The sequence below is a fragment of the Pholis gunnellus genome (assembly GCF_910591455.1).
Source record: "Pholis gunnellus genome assembly, chromosome: 1".
NCBI classification, from domain to species: Eukaryota; Metazoa; Chordata; class Actinopteri; order Perciformes; family Pholidae; genus Pholis; species Pholis gunnellus.
The window spans coordinates 28,707,697-28,721,839 of NC_136528.1; the positions used below are offsets into that span (position 1 = coordinate 28,707,697).

The 14,143-nt window shown below is 42.3% G+C and overlaps 1 protein-coding gene across 1 annotated transcript; it reads left to right on the top strand.

The window, feature by feature from the left end:
* Positions 1-1,808: 1,808 nt before the first annotated feature.
* Positions 1,809-13,740, top strand: sv2ba (synaptic vesicle glycoprotein 2Ba; the record flags this gene model as incomplete). Its single annotated transcript, XM_079172700.1, has 12 exons — positions 1,809-2,286; positions 7,118-7,298; positions 8,438-8,589; positions 8,994-9,127; positions 9,673-9,762; positions 10,489-10,602; positions 10,733-10,821; positions 10,978-11,142; positions 11,259-11,392; positions 11,570-11,770; positions 11,856-12,015; positions 13,557-13,740. 12 exons carry the CDS (start codon positions 1,809-1,811, stop codon positions 13,738-13,740), a joined length of 2,082 nt encoding a protein of 693 aa, XP_079028826.1.
* Between the last annotated feature and the right edge of the window lie 403 nt (positions 13,741-14,143).

Here is a 14,143-nt window from a genome sequence, read left to right on the forward strand (position 1 = left end):
ATACACATATGACAAGAAATACTCATATACCAAGTTATACCCAACACGTAATACCCATTTAACAAGAAATACACATATAACAAGTAGTACCCAACAAGTAATACCACTATAAAAAGTAATACCCAACAATACCCATATAAGTAATACCCTTGTACAAGTAATACACATCTAACATGTTATACATTTGAATGGCACAAAACACTTTTTACTGTAAAAATATATTTAATATAAGATTGCAATTCCCCCTGACAGGTTATCATAATGCATTTGCTATGCACCCATAGCTACTTGGTTGCTACTTTCTTCTGGTATGACCATTAGCTTTTGGAGGCTAAAGTTAGCTTCTATTAACCTTTAGATAGATATTGTTGTGTAACTGACATTACTGAGTCAATTGCCTCTTCCCTACTTGTACTACTATTGCTACTGCTATGTTTTAGCATTTACCATTATTAGCATTTTTTTAAGTTCTGTATTCTGTAATTTCCAGTGTAAAAGTCACATGTATTGCTTTATAGATAGCGCAGTACTACCAGGATGCACTTGAGCAAGACACTGATGAATGTAGTTGCAGGACAAGTAAAACACTAATGTGAGCATGGAGGTTAAATGAAGGTTTGTGTTACTTTATAGTTTAACAAAGTGACACATTTTTCATTAATTGTGTGCTCTACTTTTTGCTATGCTGCTTGGTTGTCTGTCACAACACGTTATATGTCATCTTTCTTTATCTGTAATATACGGAGGAGCCAGCCTCAGGCTGACAGATGCTTGATTTGTAAGAATATGTCCCTCACTTCACTGTGCAAGTCACTTATTAATCATGACAATAAAGCATGTGACAGCCAACTTCCTAAAACGATAAATAATTTGTGTTACTGTCATCCTATTGGTGCCCCTGGCCTCTGGTCACTATGAAAATCAAGACAGATCTGAATGTGTCATCGTTGCAGCAGCGCTGTGTGATGGATCAAAATGGCGTCACAGCATCTGAGCTCAGAGGGACAATGAGATTATCTGGTTGTGTGGAAGGACACGCAGCCTGCAAGGGAGACTGGAAGTCCTGAACTGCTCCGTCCTGCCAAATTACACTTTTACTTTCTGTCTAGAATAACAGCCTGTATTTATGTATGACTTTAAGTCCTTTACATGAAGTAATAAATAACGTAACATGGATTGGATTGACAGGATAGGGAACTAAATCAAAGTAACAAAAAGCTAGACAAAACAGTTAACAGAAGCTGTGGGAGTGAAATGAAATACAAAGAAATGTCTTGACCTTCTAAGATTACATGGCATATATAGTAGGCAAATCACATAGCTACTTCTATAGTTCCAAGGACTTTGTCAAAGAGAGTCAAAGGTCATGATGTACTTCCTTAATGTTTCCACAATATGAACATTGTTCAGCCCTTTGAAACTGTAATTGTGACTTGACTCGGCAGTTCACAGGCCGTCCCAAAGGGCACTGTTGCATGGCCCTCTGCCCTCTACAAGTGCGTTCTCCTTTGCCGTTCGTTCTCCTTTGCCGTTCTGCTGACAGATAATTTGCGATGTGTGGTGTGCATTGTGTTTTAGGTTCAGCATGCAGCACTGTGTGCGTCAAGGAAGGTAAAAGTCTTTAAAGGCAGCCATTGAGGCCTTACATTTGAGGCCGACACTTCCCAGAAGATCGCACAGAATTCCTGCACTAAGACCAAGAGCAACTCACGGCTCCTCAGGAGGATTATGCCATTATAACTGACAACTTGAGCTTCCTCAGAGTACGACGGCGACAAGGCAAAGTCAGTTTGCACCCAGAAGGAACCATGGATGACCCCTATCACAACAACGTGAGCCAGCAGGTGACAGAAGGTGGGGAATACACCTACACCCAGGATGGGGGAGGTCAAGATGGCTACCCCTACCAGGCCGACTACCCTCCGCAGGACGAGGACGCTCGTAGCGACGCCACGGAGGGCGCGGACGATGACGAGCAGATGTACGAGGGGGAGTACCAAGGTGTCCCCCACCCCGACGAGATCAAAGAGGCGCGGCGGGCGGCTCGGATGGAGGCCAGGAGGAAAGCCCGTCAGGCTGTCCAGCAAGAAGAGGAGGAGGACAACCTGCCAGAGCAGTACGAGACCATCATGGAGGACTGCGGCCACGGGCGCTTCCAGTGGATGCTGTTCTTCGTGCTGGGCCTAGCGCTGATGGCCGACGGAGTGGACGGCTTCGTGGTGGGCTTCGTCCTGCCCAGTGCTGAGAAGGACATGTGCATATCCAACTCCGACAAAGGATTGCTGGGTAAGTGTGTGTGGCAAAAACATACATGAACCTGGCTTCAGTTTTTCATTCCAAATTTAAATAACCACCTTTTGAAAAAAAAAATAATACATATACATTTTGTTTCAATTTGGTTTCTTTGGATAGATAGGTAGAAAGAAATGTAAGCGAGAAAGCTTTGAGATAAGTGCTAATATAAGCATTCTAACATGTTCACAATGACTTGCGTGCTAACTTTTCAGGTGTAATGTTTACCATATTCATCATCTTAGTTTAGCGTGTTAGCATGCTAACATTTGCTAATTAGCACTAAACCCAAAGCACACCTGAGGCTGATGGGAATGTCATTTAGTATGCAGGTATTTAGTTATAAACCAAGGTTTTGATTTGATGATACCGTCTTCAAAGCCATTAAAATTCATCCTGAGGGGAACAGGAATTTGTGTATCAAAGTGCATAGTAATATATGAAATTGTTGTAGAGACACTCCACGCAAAGCCACAAATTTCAACTCTCTGATGGCGTAACAGGAAATGCCAGAGGACCGCCTGAGTTGGTAGAATTCACCCTCTTTGTACAATAAATGTCTGTACAGCTAGCAATGGCTAAAAAACTGGTTTAGCAAACACATTTCTCCAAACCAGCTAATTACAAGTCTAGCTAATTATAATGATCTGTTGAAGGGTTCCAAATTGTACCCAGAGACGAGGAACCCCATTAGTGAAATGATCTGCTGTTGTGTTTGGCTGAGACAAAATCCTGCATATGTTTGGCTCTTGACGGCACATGGTCGCAGACCACAGACAGAAATATCCCCCAGGTGCTGGCGCAAAGCTTGGCACTTTTTAAGCAAATACAAAAATTAAGAAAATAGGCAACATTGTGTGTCCTCATAAGAGTTTAGGTCCACCGGATGAGCCTTGGCATTCGACCCTAATGTCCGAAAGTTGACTTGAGGATCACGACACCACCTCCTTTATTTCCATAGCCTGCCAGCTTTATTCGTTCCCAAAAATTATACAGTAGACATGGCAAAAAAAATGAATACTAAAATTTGTATGCAGCATAGACCCAATTTACTAGCAAATGTACCCTGAAAGCGTCTGTTCCTCACTTTCTGTGCAGACCACAAAACTGCAAATTAAAGCCTCTCACCTTATTTCCCAGGCCTCGCATGCAGCCAGGCAATGTGGCCGATTGTGCATACCTCATTTTGTCTTAACAACAGGCTCCTGGGATGAAGCATTGCGAGAGATTGATGAGGAACCTGGAGGTGATTGTATTCAGTGTGTGTATGGAGCATGTTGCAGCAGTCAGAGAGCCTGGCGGCCTGCAGCGCCCTGTGCGGAGCTGTCAGATACGCCACAGGCCTCTGACAGGCTGTGGTAGCAGGAGGAGGGCCCCGACAAAAATGAAATCACAGCGTCTATTTGGCCAGAGCGGGAGGGGAGCGTTGATCATCGGCTGAGAATATGAAGTAGATCTGCAGGATGATGCTTTTTTTGATTCTCCCTCATGCTCTGTTCACCAGACTCACCAGAGCAGAAATGTACTGAATCTTAACCTGAGTGTTGGATAGCAGATAAGACTCCCAACCTTTTGTTGACAAGAGGAGGATAGCCAGTGCACTCGTCCTGCATGGTGGTTTTATTGTTTAATCCATTGGTGTAAACACAAGAGGGGAGACACATTGCTGGAGACAAAGAAAGGAAAGTTCTGGCAGGTTTTAAATCTCAGACTTCATGTGGTTGCAGATATTTAACCAGTTATCTCAAGGAAATTGTTTAACTTGTAATGTAATAGCAATAAAAAATAGCAATGCAGCTAATGCGTATATATGCAAGAGAACTGGAACTGCAATTAAATATATCTTTTATGATGCTTCCCCGCTGCTATTCAAGGGATAATGTAGAATACATTTGGGTGATTCACATTAATTGATTTATTCACATGTTAACCAAACAAGATGTCAAGTTCCGTCTTTTTCCTTTTGATCAACTTAGATTTTGTCACTGTTTGTAGAGAATTTCTTTGTCCGTTTACGCAATGACAGCTTCACACTCATGTTAAATTATCTCTTAAACTGTGCCAATTTATCATTAGTCATTGCATGTCAAGTTCGTCCTTAGTTAGTTGTAACTAGCTAGTTTAAAAGGGATTATTCACTAAATTGGGTTATATGATTAAAATTTAAGGAACGTGTAAATCAGTTGCTGTGAAATCTTTAGCGCTGTCTAATGAAAAGCAATCAGATCGTAACAGGAAGCACTTCATTATCCTGGGCTGTAACTTAGAAAAACAACAGTTTTAGGGAACCTGATGATATATTGAATGTAGCTGACAATGCTTTATGGGAGGAATTACTTTGTTTCATTTTTATGAATGCATACTTGGAGATATACGTTTCAAAGCATTAGCATTCATGTAGTTTAGAGTGAGTGGGTAATATCAGATTATGCTAACGTAACTAACGTAATTTGAGAGGTTAGTCTAATGTTAGCATACATTTTTTATTTAAATTGCTTGAAATCTTTCAAAAAACACTTTTGATTAAGTGTCATATAAAATATATTTCCCATTATGTTACTTCCTTAACTCAACAAGTCAGATATTAGCAAGCTAACATTGCATAGCACAAATGCTACACCTGACTTGTAGTCCCTCCCTAAAGCATCCCCTGCTTTATGGTCTGGTTGACTCTAAATGGACCATCATTTACTAAATGAACATCATGCTGTAATGAAGAAGACTTGAAACTAGAGATTGAGACCATAAACTCATGTTTACAATGTTTACTGAGGTAATAAATCAAGAGAGCAGTAGAGTCATTTTCTCATAGACTTCTATACAAATACTTATTTTTTAAAGACTTATTTTTGCAACCAAAAGAGTCGCACCCTGATGCAAGTTTAAGGCACTTCGCATTGGCTTCACTTTTCAGACCTTTAGGAAATGCAGAGTAGATGAAGCCGTCGGATGACTTATGTGATTTATTAACAGGAAAGCCTACAGTCCAAAACATGCAGCTGGTCCAGCAGGCAGATAACAGCAAAAGCAAATCCACAAAGGGCATCACTAGAAATAAACTAGAAGCCCACAAAGGGGGGGAAAAAACGAGTGAAGCACTACCCAAAAGGAGCAACGACGTACTGACAATGAAACAGGGGAAACACAGACTGAATACACATGGAGAGCAGAATCGCAAAGGCGGTAAAAACACACAAAGACAGCAAGTAAAACCAAACATGACACAAAAGGTGAATATATCAAAATAAAACAGGAAACAACCACAGGACCAACACAACTATGACAACTCTCTAGATAAGAAGTAGTTTGTGCAGTGCAACCTGGTATGGTACATATATAGGCTAAGTCTGAATTTGTGAACAGCTGCTTCCAACAATTGTAACTTTCATTCACTGGATACAAATTCAATCAATCCTGTAAAGTTTTGATTGTCGAAATGGAGCAACATCAGTAATGAGTTTAATTTCTCATAACAAAGTAATCTGCACACTGAAAATCCTCATCTGTTGAATTAGGTCCAAAGGGTTCACATTTCTTTAGTCTGAACATATAGTCTGAAAATACATGCCGTGCAGGTATCTGCAGTATTTGCAGGATAATTGTCTCTTCATCTAGATGTGTGAAGTGCACTTACAGTGCTTTCACTTTTTATACTGTAAGAGAAAAGGGAAAATTGGTCTTTGCCCTCCAGGGAATCCGTGTCTCCGCTGTGCTCAAGGACACTTAAACAAGCTTGTTACTGCGGGTGTTGATCCTCGGCCTCCACCTGAAGGACGGACCGTCCAATCACAAGGCCATTCCTGTCACCCGGCCCATGTGCCTACGTAAGGCATGCATATTGCCCTCAGCAACAACTTGGCCAAGATATTATTTGACATGTTAGCCCTGACTCTTCGTCTCTCGGTGCCCTCAGTAAAGTCTCTTGTTGAATGATTTAGGGGATGTGCAGCACGGCGTGTGGAAGCGCCGAAGCGTTCGGATGGCCTCGTAATCCACAGGGGAAGGTGCACACTACGGCTCCACGTGCCGTTAAGCTGCTTAGTCCCACTGTAATTAGGGCTGTGTGTAGTAAAAACACAGAGCAGGCAGGAGGTATGGGTCTGGAGGGTTAAACAACACGGCGAGGTGGACGGCCCAGATTGTAGGTTAGAGCATAATACTCTCAGACATAAATAAACAGGAAGCAATCATTGTTATCTCTATTGTTCGGCACAGTCGGTAACCGTTGCAACAAAAAACAAATGGCAGAGTAGACCTTCTGTGTGGTGCATGCTGGGATATGCTCCATGTCGCTGTGACTAAGAAATAACATAAAATAAAATGCGCCAAAACGAATTTTGCCTTGTTAAAGCGTGTAATCAAAGTAACAATAAAATATCAAACTTTAAAAGGAAAAAAAAAAATATATATATATATATATATATGGACGGTGAATATTGTGGAAGTGATGCACTAAAAAATGATTATGACCTGTATTGCTCAATCAAAATCTTGAGAGAGTCATTATTAGTGTTGTTTACGTTTTGTGTGAGGATGCTTCACACTGAATCACCTGCAAAGTGTGATGACTTCCTATGTAGCTCTGTGTTCACTCGAGGGTGAAGGGAGCCCCCTTGTGGACATCATGGCTCTTTGTTTTTTAATAACTGATCAACCACAGTTTTTCCTCCCAGTGATGTTTGTGTGTTTGCATACAGTATTAATGCAGAGCCTGCACTGTGTGTTTCAATGACATCCAGTGTGCATTAAGGGAGTAAAACATGCATATTGAACTTTAAGTGTAACGGTCAAATGGGGTTTTGTATTTGTGTGTGTGTGTTCGCAGGTCTGCTGGTGTACGTGGCCATGATGGTGGGGGCGCTGGTGTGGGGGGGTCTATCTGACAAGATGGGGAGGAGGAAGTGTCTGATCTACGTCCTGACCATCGACCTGATCTTCTCCTTCCTGTCCTGCTTCGCTCAGAGCTACGGCTTCTTCCTCTTCTTCCGGTTCTGCTCCGGCTTTGGGTGAGACGCGTTTACTTCTGTATGGATGTTCACACTCACATTTGCCTGAGAGTCAGACGCCTCGACTGGCTTTTTATAATCACTGACCTTTGCCATCATTAATCTTTTTTTGTGAAAAAGTCTGTAACATTTTAGGTTTTTTTGGTGGGAAAAAACAAATCCCCCCCTTGATTTGACGGCGTCTGTTCCGAAATAAGACACCTGGCATTTAAGGGGGGATGAGTGATGGGAAGCATTTCCACTAAACCAAACCGGGGCCCTTTGAGAACAGCCAGAGGTAGAGAGAGGACGGGAATCAGGAACACCAGTCAATAAAATTGTCCGTTTATTTTCTTCGTTAATAAAGCACATTTACATTGTACGCCACACATGAGAAGATGTCTGTTTGTTTACTCCATTAGAGCATTTCTTTCTTACACCAATTAAAACGAGTGAACAATGCTCTTTGCTTGTTTTTCATTTGCGTTTTATCGCTGACTTTCTGCTGTCGCCAGCACCTTGGGGTGAAGCTTCTTTTTTTTTTCCCTACACATTTCTATCGATAATGAGTGAGTGATGCCTGAGTGGACTCGGATCTGCAATATTGATGTTTGAGCTTTTTGCAAAGCTGACGTAACCAGAATAAAACGGTCCTCTGTTGCTGATGATAATGAGCCCCATGATAGTCAAGACACAAGGAGCAGGCAGACTCAAGAGAAAGTCAATGGTTATCCTGATGTTGAACATACTGTATTGTACTCAACGTACTCAATATTGCTAAGAGTTTGTTGCACATTGTTGTTGAGTCTTTTAAATGTAATATTTAACATTTCCTGCATTACAAATGTAATTCCATGCACCTCCAATGTGTGGGGTTGGTGTCAGAGACAGATGTCTCAAAGTCTGGACAAATAAATAAAAGTATCTGTGTAGCTAGACATCCGTAAGTGTGTTTTGTGTAATTTGGGGAAACCAACCTTTTTAAAAAAGATACTTGCAGTAAAGTCATCAGAATGAATGAGCTCACAATCACTAACAGAAATCCCAGAAATCCCAGCAAATCATCCTCCGATTCCTCAGAGAATGATGGACAAACATCAAGGTGTTTATTGAGGGAGATCATTTTCTCAGACGTCTTGCGATCCCCCCCCCCCCCCCAGAATCGGTGGCTCCATCCCGATAGTGTACACCTACTACACCGAGTTCCTGCAGATGGATAAACGCGGGGAGCACCTGAGCTGGCTCTGCATGTTCTGGATGCTGGGAGGCCTGTACGCCTCCTTCACCGCCTGGGGAATCATCCCTCACTATGGTAACGAACGCACGCACTGACTCAACACAACCAGACACACACATGGATGAGACTCCCGTTTGGATTTGAATTCACTGGAGGTGCATTTAGTTGTTTGACACTTTTTTCCTTCTCAGTCTGCACGGACGACAGGATGGGGCTAAATTGATTGTTGCGCTTGAGCCTCATCTAGACAATTTCCCCCAGGGAAATAAATATGAATAACTCACGCTAAAATAAGTCAAAATAATGCCACCATCAGGAAAGGAAATAATTCTATTGGAATCCAACTGTTTTTAAATCCATTCAATGTTTTCAAATGCAACAACTCATGCCAAAATGGATTCATCGGTGCATAAAAATAGATTTTGTATAAACCAAAGGTGTGTTAAATATAACATGCTCTTTGCTGGATGGTTTTCCAGGCTGGGGCTTCGCCATCGGCTCAGAGTTCCAGATCCACAGTTGGAGGTTATTCATCCTGGTGTGCCTCTTCCCTGCGCTGGCTGCGCTCGTCGGAGTCGTCTTCATGCCGGAGAGCCCCCGTTTCCTCCTGGAGGTCAGATTCAATGTCGCCAGATAAAAACAAGATTAAAATATGTGGTTTTATTGTCTGCAAAACCTTTTTTTTTAAACACATTTATCTGCACTGCTAATACGGGATGGATTAAGAATCTTCAGATTGATAATATTCATTATGTCAGTGTCCAGTATTAAACGTCAAACTGTGATTGGCTAAGAATGTTGAGTCATCATCGGCCACCACTGCAACATCCCACTGCTGTGCAAAGGTAGCGAAAGGCTGCTAAGGCGCCACCAGAACACCACCCTCCCCTGCTTTCTCACCCACGTTCATTGTCAGCCCTTTAACCACATGTGGTATTGTGTTTGCATGTTACAGCAGGACCGCTCCAACATATCACACACCCGCCAAATGATCACACGCCCCCCTATCTGATAAGAGGCAGACATCATGGGAACATTGTTGCTCAGCTGCATCTGGGAAATAAACATGTCGGAAACCCTGAGAGGTTTCACAGTATGCTCTTGAGCTGTTGACATTCATTGATGTGTTCGTGTGTGTGTGTGTGTTTTTTTTCCCAGAGTGCCCGACATGATGAGGCGTGGATGATCCTGCGACAAGTTCACGACACCAACTGGAAGGCCAAGGGGGAGCCAGAGAGAGTGTTCACTGTGAGTGCCGTTTTTGCCCAATCGCTCAGCAATCAGTTATCGAATTTTGCAGTTCGTTAACGACATAAATGCACATGTGATCAATTGTCAACTGTAAGCCACGATATGGCGCCAGACCGATAGTGGATTTTTCAAGGCTGATATGACAATAATAGTTTAGAGCGAGAAAAAGCCGACCCACAGTCAAATTTCAAATTGGCAGGAACATTTTCTAATCAAAATTTGTCTTTGCTGTCAGATAAAAAGAAAGAAAGCTATTTCATTAGACTACACAGGTGGAACTCTTCAAGCCAGGTGAGCACAGGTGGAAATATAAAAATGAATGACTGCTGAATGCCACTTAGCTGCTTCAGTTTCAGCAGTCTTGTTATTGTGCATTGTGTCACATGCTGTGTGAATTGTATACACACACAAAAAGACTAAGTAGCAATAAGCTCCACTTCCTGCTTATTATCAGGTGACTGAATGGCCTACACATGTTCAAATGTCAGTGAGATTGTTACACAGATGTCCTAGTAAAGACAAATTACATTTTGAATGAGTAAAGAAAACTCAATGTGTCCTTCTTTCTTTCCTAAATATATTTTTTCAGGTTTTTGTGAAACCCTTGTTTAAAAATCTTTATATTAAATTGTGATGAAATCTGAATTTCTGTTGGGACACAATCAGGAAATGAATATGAAGTTATTGTCTTTAATATGTCCAAACTCCTCTCTCTTTGTGAAGGCGACCAACATTAAGACACCGCAAACCGAGGAGGACGAGTTCATAGAGATCCAGAGTGACACCGGGACGGCCTTCCAGCGCTGGACCGTCAGACACATGACCATGCTGCAACAGGTCTGCGGATCACTGCTGCGCTAAAATGCTGAGATTGAAAAGAATATGAAGTTTTGAACAAAAACACGTTGCATTTGTTTTCCAGCTGACCTTACCATGTGTTGTTTTGTATTATCTGTTCCTCTTTCAGGTGATGGCTAACATCATGTCCCTATCAGCCCCAGAGCTCAGACTGCAAGGCCTCTTCCTGTTTATTGTCTGGTTCTGCTTGGCTTTCAGGTAGAAAAAATTCTATGTAGCCTGTAGGCAGAGCTGCCTTAAGAGAGAAGAAATGTTGCTGTTAATGTTAGTAAATCACAAAAAACAAACATAATATGTAGCACTGCAGATCGTTGAGTTTTAATGCACTCGGGTGTGTATGTTTCTGTGTATCAGCTACCACGGGCTGGGAGTGTGGTTTCCGGACATGATCAAATACATGCAGTACGAGGAGTACGAGTCCAAGGTCAAAGTGTTCCACCGAGAACGGGTCGAACGCTTCCACTTCAACTTCTCCCTGGTCAACCAGATCCACCGCGAGGGAGAGTACATCCATGACAAGTAGGTTTCCTTGCCACTGCCCCTCACATATACTGTATATATATATACTTATATTGTTGTTGTTTATACTGCTGCTTAACCCCTTCTCTTAATGAGTTTCATCTCCTTTCATTTAGGTTTGCAAACATTGAGATAAAGTCTGTCAAGTTCGAGGATTCTCTGTTTGAAAACTGCTACTTTGAGGATGTCAAGTCAACCAACACCTTCTTTGAGAATTGCACCATCAAAAACACTGTCTTCTATAACACAGGTATCATACAAAAATGACTAGGCTAATGAATGATTGAAATAAAAAATGAAACAACCGCTTTTACACCGCTGGGTCTTTAAAGTTTCAATAAAAGGGCTCAATAAACTCAACTAATTAGTGGTGTAAAATATTAAACCGTCTGTTTACAGTCTAATGTAATCCCCGTGTTCTCTCCAGACCTCTGGCAGGAGAAGTTCAAAGACTGTCGAATGGAGAACACCACCTTCCTCCACCCTAAAAAGGGCTGCCATCTGAACTTCCAGGAGGAGAACGACATCGTCATCTACATGGTCAGCTTCCTGGGCAGTTTGGCTGTGTTGCCTGGCAACATCATCTCCGCATTGTTCATGGACAAGATAGGAAGAATCAGAATAATAGGTGGGATCAGCAGAAAGTGTCACAGTATTGGTAAAGTAAGGTGGGACTTTATTACGGTTTCGTCATCGTCCATCTGTCTTTCCAGGTGGTTCTATGTTGGCGTCAGCTGCCTGCACTTTCCTGTTGCTGCTAAGTTTCAGTCAAGGAGCTGTAATATGTTGGCAGTGTCTCTTCTATGGCACCAGCGTGGCGGCCTGGAACGGATTAGAGGTCATTTCTGTGGAACTCTACCCCTCCTCGAAAAGGTACAGTCCAACTATCCCTCTCTACCATCACACTGTTCATCTCTGCCCCTTCTCTGTGAAGTTTGATCCGATAGCTGTTCGCTAAACGCCTCACTCGTAGATAAAGATTAGGAGAAGAACAGACATTGAAATTATTTCCATGGTCATTTGACTAGTACAAAAGACTATCGAGATTGTTGTTATGGTGACATCACACGTCAGTGGAACCTTTAAGTGTTGCCGGGAAGAGATTGGACGCAGCTCCAGATGAATGGCTGTCTTGTTGGCTTGGTAGGTTGTCTATCTTGGAGGGACTGCTAAGCGCTGCTGCTGCTGCTGCTGCTGGCCACCAGCCCGCTTTTTTTACTCATCTCATTTTCTGTAGCCAATGAAGCACTAAAGCATGGCGTAATTAGCCAGCTAGCTTGAGAATTCCATCATGCTTTAATGCTACACTGGTTAGAGAAAATGTGTTGAATAAAGATGTTACTCATCTGGCGGTAGCAATGGGCTTTTCTGTGCTGTTTCACGAGCGTGTGGATGACACATTAAGTTATTAAATTTTACTGATTTACTCTCTACACTTCACTGCAAAACCTCACCTCAGAGAGTTTGCCAAGAGGTATAGTTTATATGGAAGTGAGGCAATGCTACACATAATAATGGCCACTGCTAGTGTAGTAAGAAATATAATTGGTATCTAAAGCATATGGCAGGCGGTGTGTTTTTTACCCTTTCAAACAAAAAACAAAAGAAAAATACTGCCTACAGTGGTGATAAAGTGTTACTTTTAAAGCCTTGCAGCTCGTCATTTGCGAACCACGTTGTTCTATGGGGCTGCGTCAGGAATGAAACATCCGTGAGGGAGCTAAGATGCTACTATCTCACAGTTATGCAAATTCTAGGAGCTCTGTCCTCCAGCAACACACGCCCAATAAACCAACAGTGAGGTAACGTTTGTCAAACTCATTAGTTAGTCCTCATCCTCAAAACCCTTTCTCAAATTTAAACATACTGTTTTAATAAATGAACAATTATGAATCTAACCTGTGTGTTGTTGTAATAAGCAAACAGGGTTATGTTAAAATATATCAAAACACAAAAGTCAGGTGGAGGGGAGTTTCATCCAACACAAAGAGTTAGTATCAACTAATACGCTAATGCTAGTTTACTCATTTAACCTGATCTGCTGGGACAGAATGTTTTTCATCTACATCGCCTGTTGACTTTTGTATTAGAAGCTACATGCCAATTTAACCTCTGCCCTAAAAAGTATTGTCCAACAAAGCACCCAAAGGTTCAGGACAATCCGGCCTCCCAGCTTAGAAATGAAGGTGTGGTCCAACAAGGGAGCCGGACCACACCCATTTACACCCGTGGCCAGATTTGGTGTTGCGGCTGATCGGATTCCATCTGATTCCAAGATGATCTCTAGCCCGACAGTATATCATTTTTATTCAGATAGCAATTGCCTCACCAAGACAAAAAGTACTTGCACTGTCACAACCAAATTCAATTAATTGCCGGTCACGTAATCTTCGTCTGTCTTTGTGACTCTGCAGAGGGACAGCATTCGGTATCCTGAATGCGATCTGTAAGTTCGCTGCCATCCTTGCCAGCTTCATCTTTGCAGCCTTCATCGGCATCACAAAGATCATCCCCATCTTCCTGGCCTTCATCGCCCTCGTCTGCGGAGGTCTGGTAGCTCTCAAGCTGCCAGAAACCCGGGAGAAAATCCTCTCCTGAACAGCCAAACTCCTGCAGACCTCCGGACCTCCACCACTGTGTAGCTATGGGGATAGCTGAGTATCAGCTTAAACTTAAATGGAAAGACAAGGAAGAACGTCCACGCTGCGCTAACTGTGTTTCCGAGTTATGATTTTAAATGTTTTTGTCTGGTTGCCTACGTGAACCTGTGGTTGCTTTCTATTCCCTCTGTGAGCTCCTCAGGCTGCCCAGCATTTCTGTCACGTCATGTAAAACTAGTGTTTATCATTTCCTTTTAATCATTTCCTGAACCATCCTCTACACTCACTCACTCACACACACACACACACACACACACACACACAGTGTAGCAACATTTGCTTTCTTTGAGGTTTGTGTAAAAGGAAAATTAATATGAGATGAAAATATGTCTGTACTTGAA